This window comes from Micromesistius poutassou (assembly GCF_964030765.1).
Source record: "Micromesistius poutassou genome assembly, chromosome: 11".
Taxonomy (NCBI): Eukaryota; Metazoa; Chordata; class Actinopteri; order Gadiformes; family Gadidae; genus Micromesistius; species Micromesistius poutassou.
Window position 1 is genome coordinate 18,544,798 of NC_140281.1, and position 11,568 is coordinate 18,556,365.

The window sequence follows — 11,568 nt, forward strand, 5'->3', positions numbered from 1 at the left end:
AGACTACAAAATATATTAATCTATTTATCAGGCTTACTTATATTTTGAAGTACTTTCCCGGTTTGAATGATGTTATTCGGACTCAATGAAATGCATTCAGTCCAGTCCAGTCTAACCAGTACATGTATAACTTCATGTACTGGGAACGGTGGAAATAGGCCATAGTAAAGAGCTGGTGTGACACTACAAAATGTTTTGGAGCCAAGCACTTATATAATTTACCTTATTCCCTCCCACCTAGGCCGGTACAGCTCAAATGAATCCTCTGGACGTAGTATTCCGGTCTTTTTTCTTCCACGTGTCACGTGACACGCGGGTTGGGTGTCGGTGGGGGGGGGGGGGGGGGGGTCCACTCCACATTTCGTCGTCGGTTCGGATCCCTGGAAGCTTCGCACCTGCTGCTAATCCACCGGAAGGACTCAAGGAGGACCATAACTTCCCCCTTGGTGTTTTTTTTTTGTAATAAGTTATGTTAACAATATTGGCAGTATTTATTGTGACGTCACCTCAGCGTAGGTTGCGCAGCGGGCGGTCGCGCGCCCCCTGCGGGCTGTCGGGCGGTCCTGCTCTGCACAGTCTGCGTCTCAATGATGTTGCTGTCTTGTTAGTGTTAGTTACTGATGTCTTCGAATGACTTGTTTCCCCACGGGGCATTAAAAACATGTAATATAACTGTAACATATTTCCACAAAAAAGAAAATCGAAACATTGTCGACCCATTTTTTTTGTACAATTTGTGTGATTGTTTGGATGACTGTGTGTTCGGAGCCTGCGTTGTGACACGAGGGATGACGTCTGTCAGGAGGGACTTCCATAAGCGACCACATGTGTGAGTATTACCGGTGGGTCTCCAGATCCATTTGGGAGAGCAGTTCATCATTTATCTGAAGCAATAGCATGGAATCCGGTCTATACGGAAGAGGATTAGGGCCACACGTAAGAAAAAAAATTGAGTAAACATGCAATACATTAAACCACAACAAATAGCCATATACCACGATTGGGTTGTCTTGGCATATAAAACTGTGACGCATCAACCTATATACTATATTTCTTACTTGCACATGCATTGGAGAGGCTTTTTGAGCCGGACATAGATCAGGGTTAGCGGAATGTTCAATCGTAAACAACCCGTTACTCAATAAGACTACGCCTATTGGTAATCCCGGATGGGGATTGCTGTGTTGCACTGTGATAACTCCAGTTGTAATATCTCAGATCTTTCTGCAATGTCTTCAGCAGCTCTGCAGAAAACCAGACCAGCAGCACAGCGCCAATATCTTTATTTCAAATATATACACGCAGTTGCTATTTACATTCACATTTAGTTTCAACCAGATCCCTTCGGCACATTTCCACTTTAAGCCTTTTTTTTTGGTAGAATCTGATGACATGAAAAACAAAACACAAAAACAGACAAAACAGACCTTTTTTTGGCACCGACAAACACCACCCACACTTCAAATATCATTATTTTTGGTACGTTTTGGTCCGTTATAAAAGAGATCATTTACGCCTAACCCTCTTTCGCTCCCAATGCATGATAACGAAAAAATATATATATACATTCATAAACAAAGTATGCAAATACAGGAGGTGGTCCTATATTTAAAGATGAAGCCCAACAGATTTAATCTGAATGTATCCAAAGAGCTACATTACATTACGATCTAACGTGCTGATGAAGAAGTGCGCTCAGGCTGGTTGGTTCGAAGAAAAAAACAACACGAGATTTGTGACCGCGAATAAATGTGCCCGATATTTTTACAACTTCCGGTTCGCGGCCCGGTAAGTAGAACGAACCGGAAGTCGCGTGTTACAAGCGGCAAAGAATGAGAAATACGCAAACAATAAAAGGAGCATCATTGGAGATAATCAATAACGACATAACAAAGGGATTCAGACCAGCTTTCTTTTCATTTCCCGACCATTAGAAATGAATCAGGTATGTGCATTTTATGTTTATTTGGTTCCCCCTCGCCTTTCTGCATACCGTAGGATATGCTATGCACCCATAATCTCTGTCCCTCCCCAGACATAAAGCACACGTTATCAATCTCTGCTACATTAGCTGGCCTTGTTTACTTTAAAACACATTTGAAATGAGATGATCTCGGCATAGTTCCTCTCACGCCCACACATCTCCCCCAGTAGCAAAGTTAGCCAAACGTTTTTTATCTGCCTTTTTTTTAAAAAGGCCAACACAGCGGGAGGGGAATTCGCCTCGACCTCCCTTCCCGAAAGTGTCAACGCTTCCCGCCCTTTTTAATCCATTGGGACACGCCCACGCTAGCTGACGAGAAACGCCCCGAAGAAGCTGCTTTTCTCGTCCATGTCCACGGCGGAGGCGTTGCTCACGGTGACGAAGAGCCGGTCCCCCGTGCTGAGCGGGAACAGCCCCCCCTGGTGGGCGGAGTGCAGAGAGAACTGCGAGCCACGTGACCAGCAGGACGTCCGGCTGGTCTTCATCAGCAGTATGGGATCTGGGTAAGAGTTCATCTGCAGCGGGAAGGAGGAGGAGGAGGAAGGTGATCTACAAGGCGCCTTCGCTAGTCAAGTTAAGTTAATTTTTTATTTCTATAGCGCATTTACTGAGCATTTACTGAGCCACACCAAAGTGCTTCACAGGAAAGTGCTGAAGCCCAATAAACAAAGAAATGGCCTAAGGCAAAAAGAAAAGGGTTAAAATACAATGACTGTAGGAGTTAAAATAATGCAAAAAAGAGAACATTTAAAAGGTAACCAGGGGTCATTATGTACTGGCACTTAAAAAAGGAGACACTGATCAAAGGCAAGTGAAAAGAGGTGGGTCTTTAAATGGGACTTAAAAATATTCAGAGACTGGGCTACACAGATGTGGAGGGGGAGGCAGTTCCAGAGTCTGGCTACTGCAAAGGCTCTGTCCGCCCTAGTCTGCACCCAAGGACAACATTGGCCGGTATACATGGCTAGACTAACTGGAACTCATACCGGTGATCTGTCTAATATCTATCTAAACTCCATAAGCTTATAATGAGATGTGTGGATGTGTGGTTTAAATACACATCAACGGAAGTGCTGTGAAATTGATGGCAGAGTTTTCAGTTCACTTGACAGGACGTTCCTGGCAGGCGGTCGTTATTGTAACTTGTCGAACATTGGAAAATTCCACATCCCGGGCCAGTAAGTCGACGTTGGCGAACAAACCTATTTTAGTTTCAAAAACAATGAAACCTATGGGAGACTAAAAATAACAATGAAAGCACGTGCTTATTATGAAGAAATGCAACTACTCGACTAACACATACCTGAGTCGGCCAAGAACAACGCAACTAACGAGTCGACGTTGAGCGATCAGTCCTCAACATGACGTGACCCATGGTTCGCAGAAACGTTCAGATACTAATTGCTACTTTGTGTATTTTCGAAAACACGATGAACAACCAGCTAATATAACGTGGCAGAATGTAACTAATCCGTCGTCTGCATATAGTGGCATGTTTAGGGTGAACCCGACATGTTCCAGGTAATGGAAGGGCCTTCCAGGGGCCGCGGTCCACAACTTTGACATCCATCCATTCGTCCTCGTTGCCTTGACAAGGCCAGCAGCGTTTACACAGACCTCTGACTGTTTTACTGCTCTACTGACGACCGTCCAGCCTTCCAGAGGCTTGTCATGTTCTATTCAGCTCTAAACGAGACGGCTCAGTTGCTCTTTGGACGGTGGAACTTGCAGGATCTTTTATGCTGACCCTCTGCCACGTGTCCTCGGAGGACTTCCTCGTACTATATGTAAACCAACAATCACTTCCTGAGTGATGTTGTGATGAGTATGTTGGCATTGTCTCTTCCTCTCCCCCCCCCCCCCCTCACCAACGCACTCTGAAGGCCCCCCGTCCAGGCATAGAATCTGTTCATCGCCGAGGCCCCGACCTCTCATGACGGTTTACTGTTGGGTTCAGCAAGGTCCGTCCGCATGGTTACATCAGCACAGTGAAATAGAACCACTCGACTATGACAAAATGTTAAAAGAAAAAAAGTGTTCGTTGGTGGAGAGGGAGGGCGCGAGAGGTTATAAGAAACATTCCAAGCCGAGCTCGGCGATGAAAGAGAGACTATCAGGCGAAGGCAAAGTGATGTCAGCCGATGATGATGATGATGTGGAAGGAGGCCTTTTAATATTTTTTTGCGTGACAGGACTGCAATGGCGGCCTGCCCAAAAGCGGTCCACACCTCACCTTCTGGTAAATGTACTGCAGCAGGGGCTTTCCGACATCTCGCCCGCCCTGGTTCTCCGGCTGCTCTCTGTCTTCCTCCTCCTCCGCGGGGTGAGTGTGTCTGAAGTAGGTCTGGGCGTAGACGTAGTAGAGGCCGGGGCGGGGGACCACCAGCTCCCCGTCCAACAGCTGGACGTCCTGGAGGAAGGCCAGGCCCTTCCGCCCCTCCCACCAGGAGATCTTCTGGCCCTGCACCCGCCGGCCCGGGGAGCCTGAGGTGGAGGAAGGACAGCAGTGCAGCCACACAATGAGTGCGCACGTGAAGGATTCTAGTGCAAAGTCACAACAAATCAAAGTCACAACTCTCCTCTGTTTTGGCGCCGCAGTGGTGGAACGCGCTCCCCGTTGACCGCAGATTCGTCACCAGCTTCCGCAAAAGACTTGTTCAGAGTTCACCTGGACTCTGCATAGCCTCCCCCCCCCAACACCCCTCTTACGCACTTATTGTATGTTGTATGTCCTGGCACTTAAAAATAGTACTTAGCATTGTGTAGCATCTTATCCTAGCTATCTGTGTTGTATACAGGGAATGGGTTAACCTAGTGATGGTTAGTGCTTGACACTTGGTTCTATGAATATCCTTACATCCTTAATCCGATAAATTGTTGTTTCTCTTTCTTCTGACAAATGTACTTATTGTAAGTCGCTTTGAATAAAAGCCTCTGCTAAATGCCCTCAATGTTAACGTAGTGCACACCCCCCCCGGGGAGTCAAGCAGAGTGACTATAAACCAATCAAAGCTCAGGTTTACTCGTTAGGACTGTTCCAACAAAAGAACAAAGGGTAGGTCGTTAACATCGAGCCGCGTGGACGGAGCATCTGCATTCTGTCCCGTTTGGTCGGGTCGTCCTCTGCCTGTCCTCTGCCTACCCTTTTTAGGGGTATTGTGATATAGTTAGGGTTAACACTTTAACACCAAATCTTCTGTTTATTTCCTATGATCGCTCCAGCTCCAATAGTGCGTCCAGTAGCTTTTATCAACGTCTGCAGTTATGCTGATGCCAGACTACTGCAGCAGATATTAGTTCCGTCAGTCATTTAAATATAAATCAACGGTTATTATTACTCAATGGACAGACTTGTCAAACATTTTCCCTTCAACAAGTAGGCCAAACGATTCCTGTTTCTCTTTGATGGTTTAAAAATTTAAATTTTTTTTTTTTCATTTTCCTTTTGTTTATGCTCATATTTCCGATAAACTGAATCATGTGTTGTTGATGCTAATAATATGATAATGGTAGCTTAAGATAAACGATTTCCAGAGCGCGCTAGAAATGGCCACGGACGACTGGAGCAGCGAAAGCGTCCAAAACACAGGAAATGAAACAACAATAAAAACGCCATTTCTGGCCTTCCCATCTACGTGGAAACCAAGAGAGAAGGAATGCCGTTAGGTATAGACGAGCACTTGTAGCACCAAGAGAACATTCCTTGTGTGTGCGATGCACTTCCAAAAACTTCCACCTAGCCCTGGTTCTGATAATTGAAAACACACCTAGCCTATGGTGAAACTAATCTAACATGATATCACACTGTGATACGTGCCTTAGGAGCTCTCATATTATACAAAATGTTAATAGTTGTGCTAATATTCAAACCTATTTAAATGGATGGCTAAAATGCCTGCCTATTGTCAAACCATGCTAATCTGCTTAACTATTGTCGAACCATGTTACATGTAAATTTACATCTAGTGTATTTAGCAGACGCTTTTATCCAAAGCGACTTACAATAAGTACATTTGTCAGAAGAAAGAGAAACAACAATATATCGCAGTCGGTGCAGTAAAAGTGTGAAGCAGGTTAACCCATTCCCCGTATACAACAAAGCTAGCTAGGATATGATGCTACACCATGCTAAGTACTATTTTTATGTGCAATGACATACAACCAGTGATGGGAATAACAGTGTTACTAAAAGCATTACTATTTCCACCAACGAGTAATCTAATTGATTACTCTTCCTATCCTTATAACGCCGTTATCATTACTGCGTTACTAAAATTGAAGCAGTTTTTTCCTCAGACCAACTACTCTCTCTCTCTCTCTCTCTCTCTCTCTCTCTCTCTCTCTCTCTCTCTCTCTCTCTCTCTCTCTCTCTCTCTCTCTCTTAAAAAATGTAATTGAAAGTAAAGTAATAGTTACTTTCCACAGTAACCAGTTACTTTTATATTTTTATTTAAGTAACTTGCCCAACACTACATACAACATACATGAAGTGCGTAAGAGGGGTGTGTGTGTGTGTGTGTGTGTGTGTGTGTGTGTGTGTGTGTGTGTGTGTGTGTGTGTGTGTGTGTGTGTGTGTGTGTGTGTGTGTGTGTGTGTGTGTGTGTGTGTGGGGGGGGGGGGGGGGGTAAGGGGGAGGCTAACCTCAACATGCTAACCTTTTTCTAAAAACCATGCTAACACACAAACATAAAAACGACACATAGCTAGCATGCTAACCTCTGCCACCGCCGTCCGTCGGGGGGGTGAAGCTGCCCGTGACGTGGGCGGCCACCTTGGGCCGGTGGGCCGACGGCTCGTCCGCCACTAGCGAGGGACGCCCGCGGGACATCTTGTCTGGTCAGCGGGAAGGGGAAGGTGCAACGTGTCAGGGGAAGTTTAGGGTTCAGTTATACGCTGTTCGAGATTAAAGTCGAGTTTTATTTATAAAGCCCCTTTCATACACAGAAAGGTAAGCCGACGTGCTTAACATGGTCATGAAAAAAAAATCGCAGATTCAAATAGGTAAAATATATCATGAGATGATCGCATAGATTCAAATAGTTGAAATAAAACAAAATATGGAAATTAACAAAAGACAAAACCCAAAACACAGAATGAAAAATTAAAATAAAATACAAGACACAACACAAGTAAGGAAAATAAAAGCTAGAGTAATGGAGCAAGATGGTAATGGTGAAAGAGTGGCTCAGCGAAAGGCATCTGCATTAAAGGTAGAGTAGGCTAATTATTTGTATATTTGCATATTTATTAAATCTTTTTATATCGCGACAGTAATCAATATATCATGTGCCGTGACAAAAAAGCGCACTTATTGCACTGCAGTCGCCGACAAGCGAGGCAGACCTATCGCTGAAGCTAGGAAGCGTGTCACTTGTTTTGGAGGAGTGGCTTTGGAATTCTTTAGTTGGAAACTTTCAGAATGTGGCGAACGCTGGCTGAATTCTCCAAACTGCCTACCATACCTCTGAGGTTGGGAATCTATAAGTCATTCTGTATCTGATAATTATGGTTATCAAAAGAAGGAGAGATCAGAGTTTTTGGGGTAAATCTTTGAAAGGACAAACGTTTATTTTTCATGAGGACCAGCAGCGGTATGCTGTATCAGCAGCGGACCATAACACAGTTTAAGTATGATAGGCTGATGCTTTGTGATTTAAAAAGAACCACAACCAGTTTGTAAACAAACAAGAAAGGTTGAATCCAGTTGGGGTTAAAAAAAATGAAATCCTTCTGAGCTCAAGGGCTTTTAGTTTGAAGTCATGTCCTACAATAATAACCACAAAGGGATTCGAACCACGAAGGGATTCGAACACAAGCCCCCCTGTCCCTACAGCCCTGTGAGCCACAGAATAGCAGTTTACAATAAGCCTATTAAACCTCAGCAGATATGCTGTGCCAAGTGCATGTGTGTATATAAATAGATACATGTCAACATGTCCGTGAATATATTGAATCCGATAAAGCTGTACAAAAAAAGTTACTTTTCGCACACTTCCCCGCAATAACTATGGGCGCAGTACCACTAGGCCATCTGTACCATGCCCGAGTACGTTTGCCCCCTCAAATCTAGATCGTTTGGCTAGTATGAGCACGCCATCCGTACTCAAGTACAGTTCAATTCCGTGGCCTCAGTGCACTTCGGAGAGGTGTGCTGAGGCCACGGTACAGATGCTAATGAGCCGACACGCGCACACGCACGGATACGCAACCTATATATATAAGAGGCAACCGTACTCAGGCCCGGTTGAGATTGCCGAGTGTGACCACAGGCCAGCGGCACACTGTGGTACTTGAGTACGTTACAGGGACACTTGGCCTAGGGTGAGTGCTTCCTAAGTCCCCCTTTTTCTTTCTTTAAAAAAATGCTTACTTTACAATAACCAGCTTCAGACTGGCTTCTAGACGCTAGGCCTCTCAGATCCAACACAACGACAAACCGGAAACTAAGCTGTGAGTGAGCGTTTGTTATTGTCCCGTGAGCGGAGGGTTAACTGGTCTAACTGGTGCAGGCGGTTCGGTGCTCACCTCTCACTGCGGATGAGATCTGGCTCTGGTAGCGCTGGGACATGGACTGTGGAGAACAGACAGGGGTGAGCATACTGGGACCAGTGTGGGATTCATGCTGGGTAACCGGTCCCCAGTGACCTGGGGTGAGCCCGGAGACAAACACCTTTCATCCTTTCTTAAGTACATTGTAGCTTCTAGTAAATGATCATCAATGGTCAATAGTCAGATGTAGTGGCCAGGCTGGTCGTAGCTCATGAGTTTTATAGACAGGATGGAAATTGAAAACAGTTGTAGGTGATTTTCATTGAACATGTCTTAATGCACAAATCCCTAAGATATACTGTAAATGCACTCGGCCACACGATATATAACATTGGACACATTATAGAGGACGCATTGCAAACGTGCTTGTGTGTATGTATGTATGTGTGTGCGTGCATAGGTGTGCGTAGGTTTGTGTGTTTGTGTAGTGCTTGTATGTATGTATGTATGAGCGAGTGTGCGTGTGTGTATGTGTGTCAGTGTGTGTGTATGTACGCATGCGTGTGTGCGTGTCAGTGCGTGTGTAGCGGGGCCAGGTGAGTGCATTCCAGTGCTGATTGGACCACATCACATTTCAGCCATGAAGGGGCCCATTGTCCCCTCCCCCCCCCCCCCCCACCCCCTCACCAGACAGTGGAGGGGGGGGAGGGGGGGGAGAGATATCATCTGAGCCTCACTTCCTGTGTAGCTCTCCCAGGACAACGGCCGACGTATAAAACAATTAATAATGACAACATCCTAGAGCTGTGTGTGTGTGTGTGTGTGTGTGTGTGTGTGTGTGTGTGTGTGTGTGTGTGTGTGTGTGTGTGTGTGTGTGTGTGTGTGTGTGTGTGTGTGTGTGTGTGTGTGTGTGCGCGTGCGTGCAGCGTACGTACGTACCTTTTCGATGAGCGCGTGCAGGTGTTGCGTGACCTGCCAGCAGGGGTCGCCCCGCGTCTCGCTTGCCGTCGGGTCGCCGCGCGTAAAGCAGGACACGCTGCTCCGCGCGAACGTCTCCCTCATCTACACACACACACACACACACACACACACACACACACACACACACACACACACACACACACACACAGTTTCAAACAGTGGCAGACATGTCGAGGCTCATAAAACGAAAGGAGCTCTAGAGCCTCTTAAGTTAATCATCAACCAGTCAGTCGCGATGAGCGGTTTGTTTACCTGAAGAATGAATCCATCGTCTTATCTTTAATACAGCCTAGGCCTTCACACACAGATTGACAACGTTGCAGATGAAGAATGAATGCTTCATGTTTGTATGTTGACGAAAAACGATTTCGATCCTTTGTGGTGTGGTCGTCTTTGGCTCGCTATGACTCGGGAGCGTGGCAAATGTCCAACACGTTGTTTATTCTAACAGAGACACAACTGTTGATAGCTTGAAACACGTCGTCAGAAATAGCATAGACTCAAATAATTGACATCAATGTATGTAGGATACATAATAAGAATGAAGCCTTCATCTTGCAGCTTAGTCCTGTACTCAGATATTAACAACGTGGCTGTATTTCCCGATCGGCTATGCTTCGGTAACATGCCTGATTAAGATCCTCCCTGTTGACAGAATGATGGGTCTATCCGGACTGCACCGTGACAAACACAGACACAAGCAAACCGAGTACAGCTGTTTCCGGTCACAATAATAACACTGACTATCAAACCCAGACTATCATCCGTCCCGATGCTGCTACGATGGGTCTCCTGCTGTGACCCAGCGGGCCTGGTACGTGCTCAGTCGCTTTGTGGCTCTACCCCAGGTCTCAACACAACAACGACTCTGCTTTCACTTCATGATCACTGCAGACTGAAAACCACAAGTCGTTTATTAATTATTTAAGGGCGTACATCTGTAAAGTGTAGAAGGACGCGCGTCGCTCGTGCAGGTCCGCGTTGGGACGGGTCCGAACGGACCGAACGCACCGAACGGACCGTTCCCGTTACACGCGGAGGGTAACCGGGAACGCGGAAGGTCGGAACTTCGCCAACAGAGGTTCTAAACTTCCCGTATCTTTTTCCTTACCGAGCTGAGCGCGCTGGAGAAGTATAGCACGGTGACCGTCACGGACACCGTCTGCAGCAGAACCGCCGCGAGCAGCAGCACCCCGAGGTGCGGGAGTCTGCCCGAGCACGAGCCCGTCATCACGGACCACAGACGGACAGACCACCACCGCGCGCCGCCAGCACCTCCTTCAGCGTCCCGTCCCGCGCGTCGCGCTCTGCTCCGGATCCGCTCCAACAAGAAGAGCAGAACCGAGTCCGCCTAGCTCCACTCCCCACACCCCCCCCCCCCCCGACACACCTCCCCACACACACACCCCTCCTCCCTGAGATGTGGCCAATTCCTCGAGACGGGGGAGGAGGGAGGAGGGGGGTGTGGGGGTGTGAGGGCGTGGCCACCAATGCAACGAGATTTCTTTTTAACATTATCCTTTGTCTCTGTGTGTGTGTGTGTGTGTGTGTGTGTGTGTGTGTGTGTGTGTGTGTGTGTGTGTGTGTGTGTGTGTGTGTGTGTGTGTGTGTGTGTGTGTGTGTGTTTCGTTTCCGCAGAGTTGAGACAGCACTGATGAAGCCGCACAGGACGGCGTGGCTGCAGGCGCGTGCCCGTATCGTTGTTGTTGATCTCAAAGTCCCGCGAGGGATAAACTACCGCACGGAGTGAAGTACTGAAGAGTTTTAAAGGCTTGCTTGGTGGTATTACCACCGCGCCATTGTTACATTTGGGGGGGGGGGGGGGGGGGGTGGGTTGTAAGTGAAAGCCTATAAATGGACCCCGCCAGGCGGCCCGTCGGCTCTGGAACATCTGGCCTCAATCTGGCTCTGTGCGCTTTAGGTTTCACACACTCCCACTATATATATGTATATGTGTGTGTGTGTGTATATATATATATGTGTGTGTATATATATATATATATATATATATATATATATATATATATATATATATGACACACTCACACACATATATATGTATGTATGTATGTATGTATGTATGTATGTATGTATATATATATATATATATATAT

At 46.4% G+C, this 11,568-nt stretch overlaps 2 protein-coding genes across 2 annotated transcripts in view; both read right to left on the bottom strand.

The window, feature by feature from the left end:
* LOC311355560 (V-set domain-containing T-cell activation inhibitor 1-like) overlaps positions 1-11,568 on the bottom strand; it is a 204,691-nt gene that overhangs the window by 25,073 nt on the left and 168,050 nt on the right. The window lies entirely within an intron of this gene.
* tnfsf10 (TNF superfamily member 10) lies at positions 1,273-10,828 on the bottom strand. Its single transcript, XM_084475333.1, has 6 exons — positions 10,566-10,828; positions 9,413-9,535; positions 8,510-8,555; positions 6,701-6,817; positions 4,218-4,468; positions 1,273-2,499 (listed from the first exon to the last, which is right to left on the bottom strand). The coding sequence occupies exons 1-6, from the start codon at positions 10,683-10,685 to the stop codon at positions 2,290-2,292; spliced, it is 867 nt and encodes a 288-aa protein (XP_084331459.1). The 5' UTR covers positions 10,686-10,828; the 3' UTR covers positions 1,273-2,289.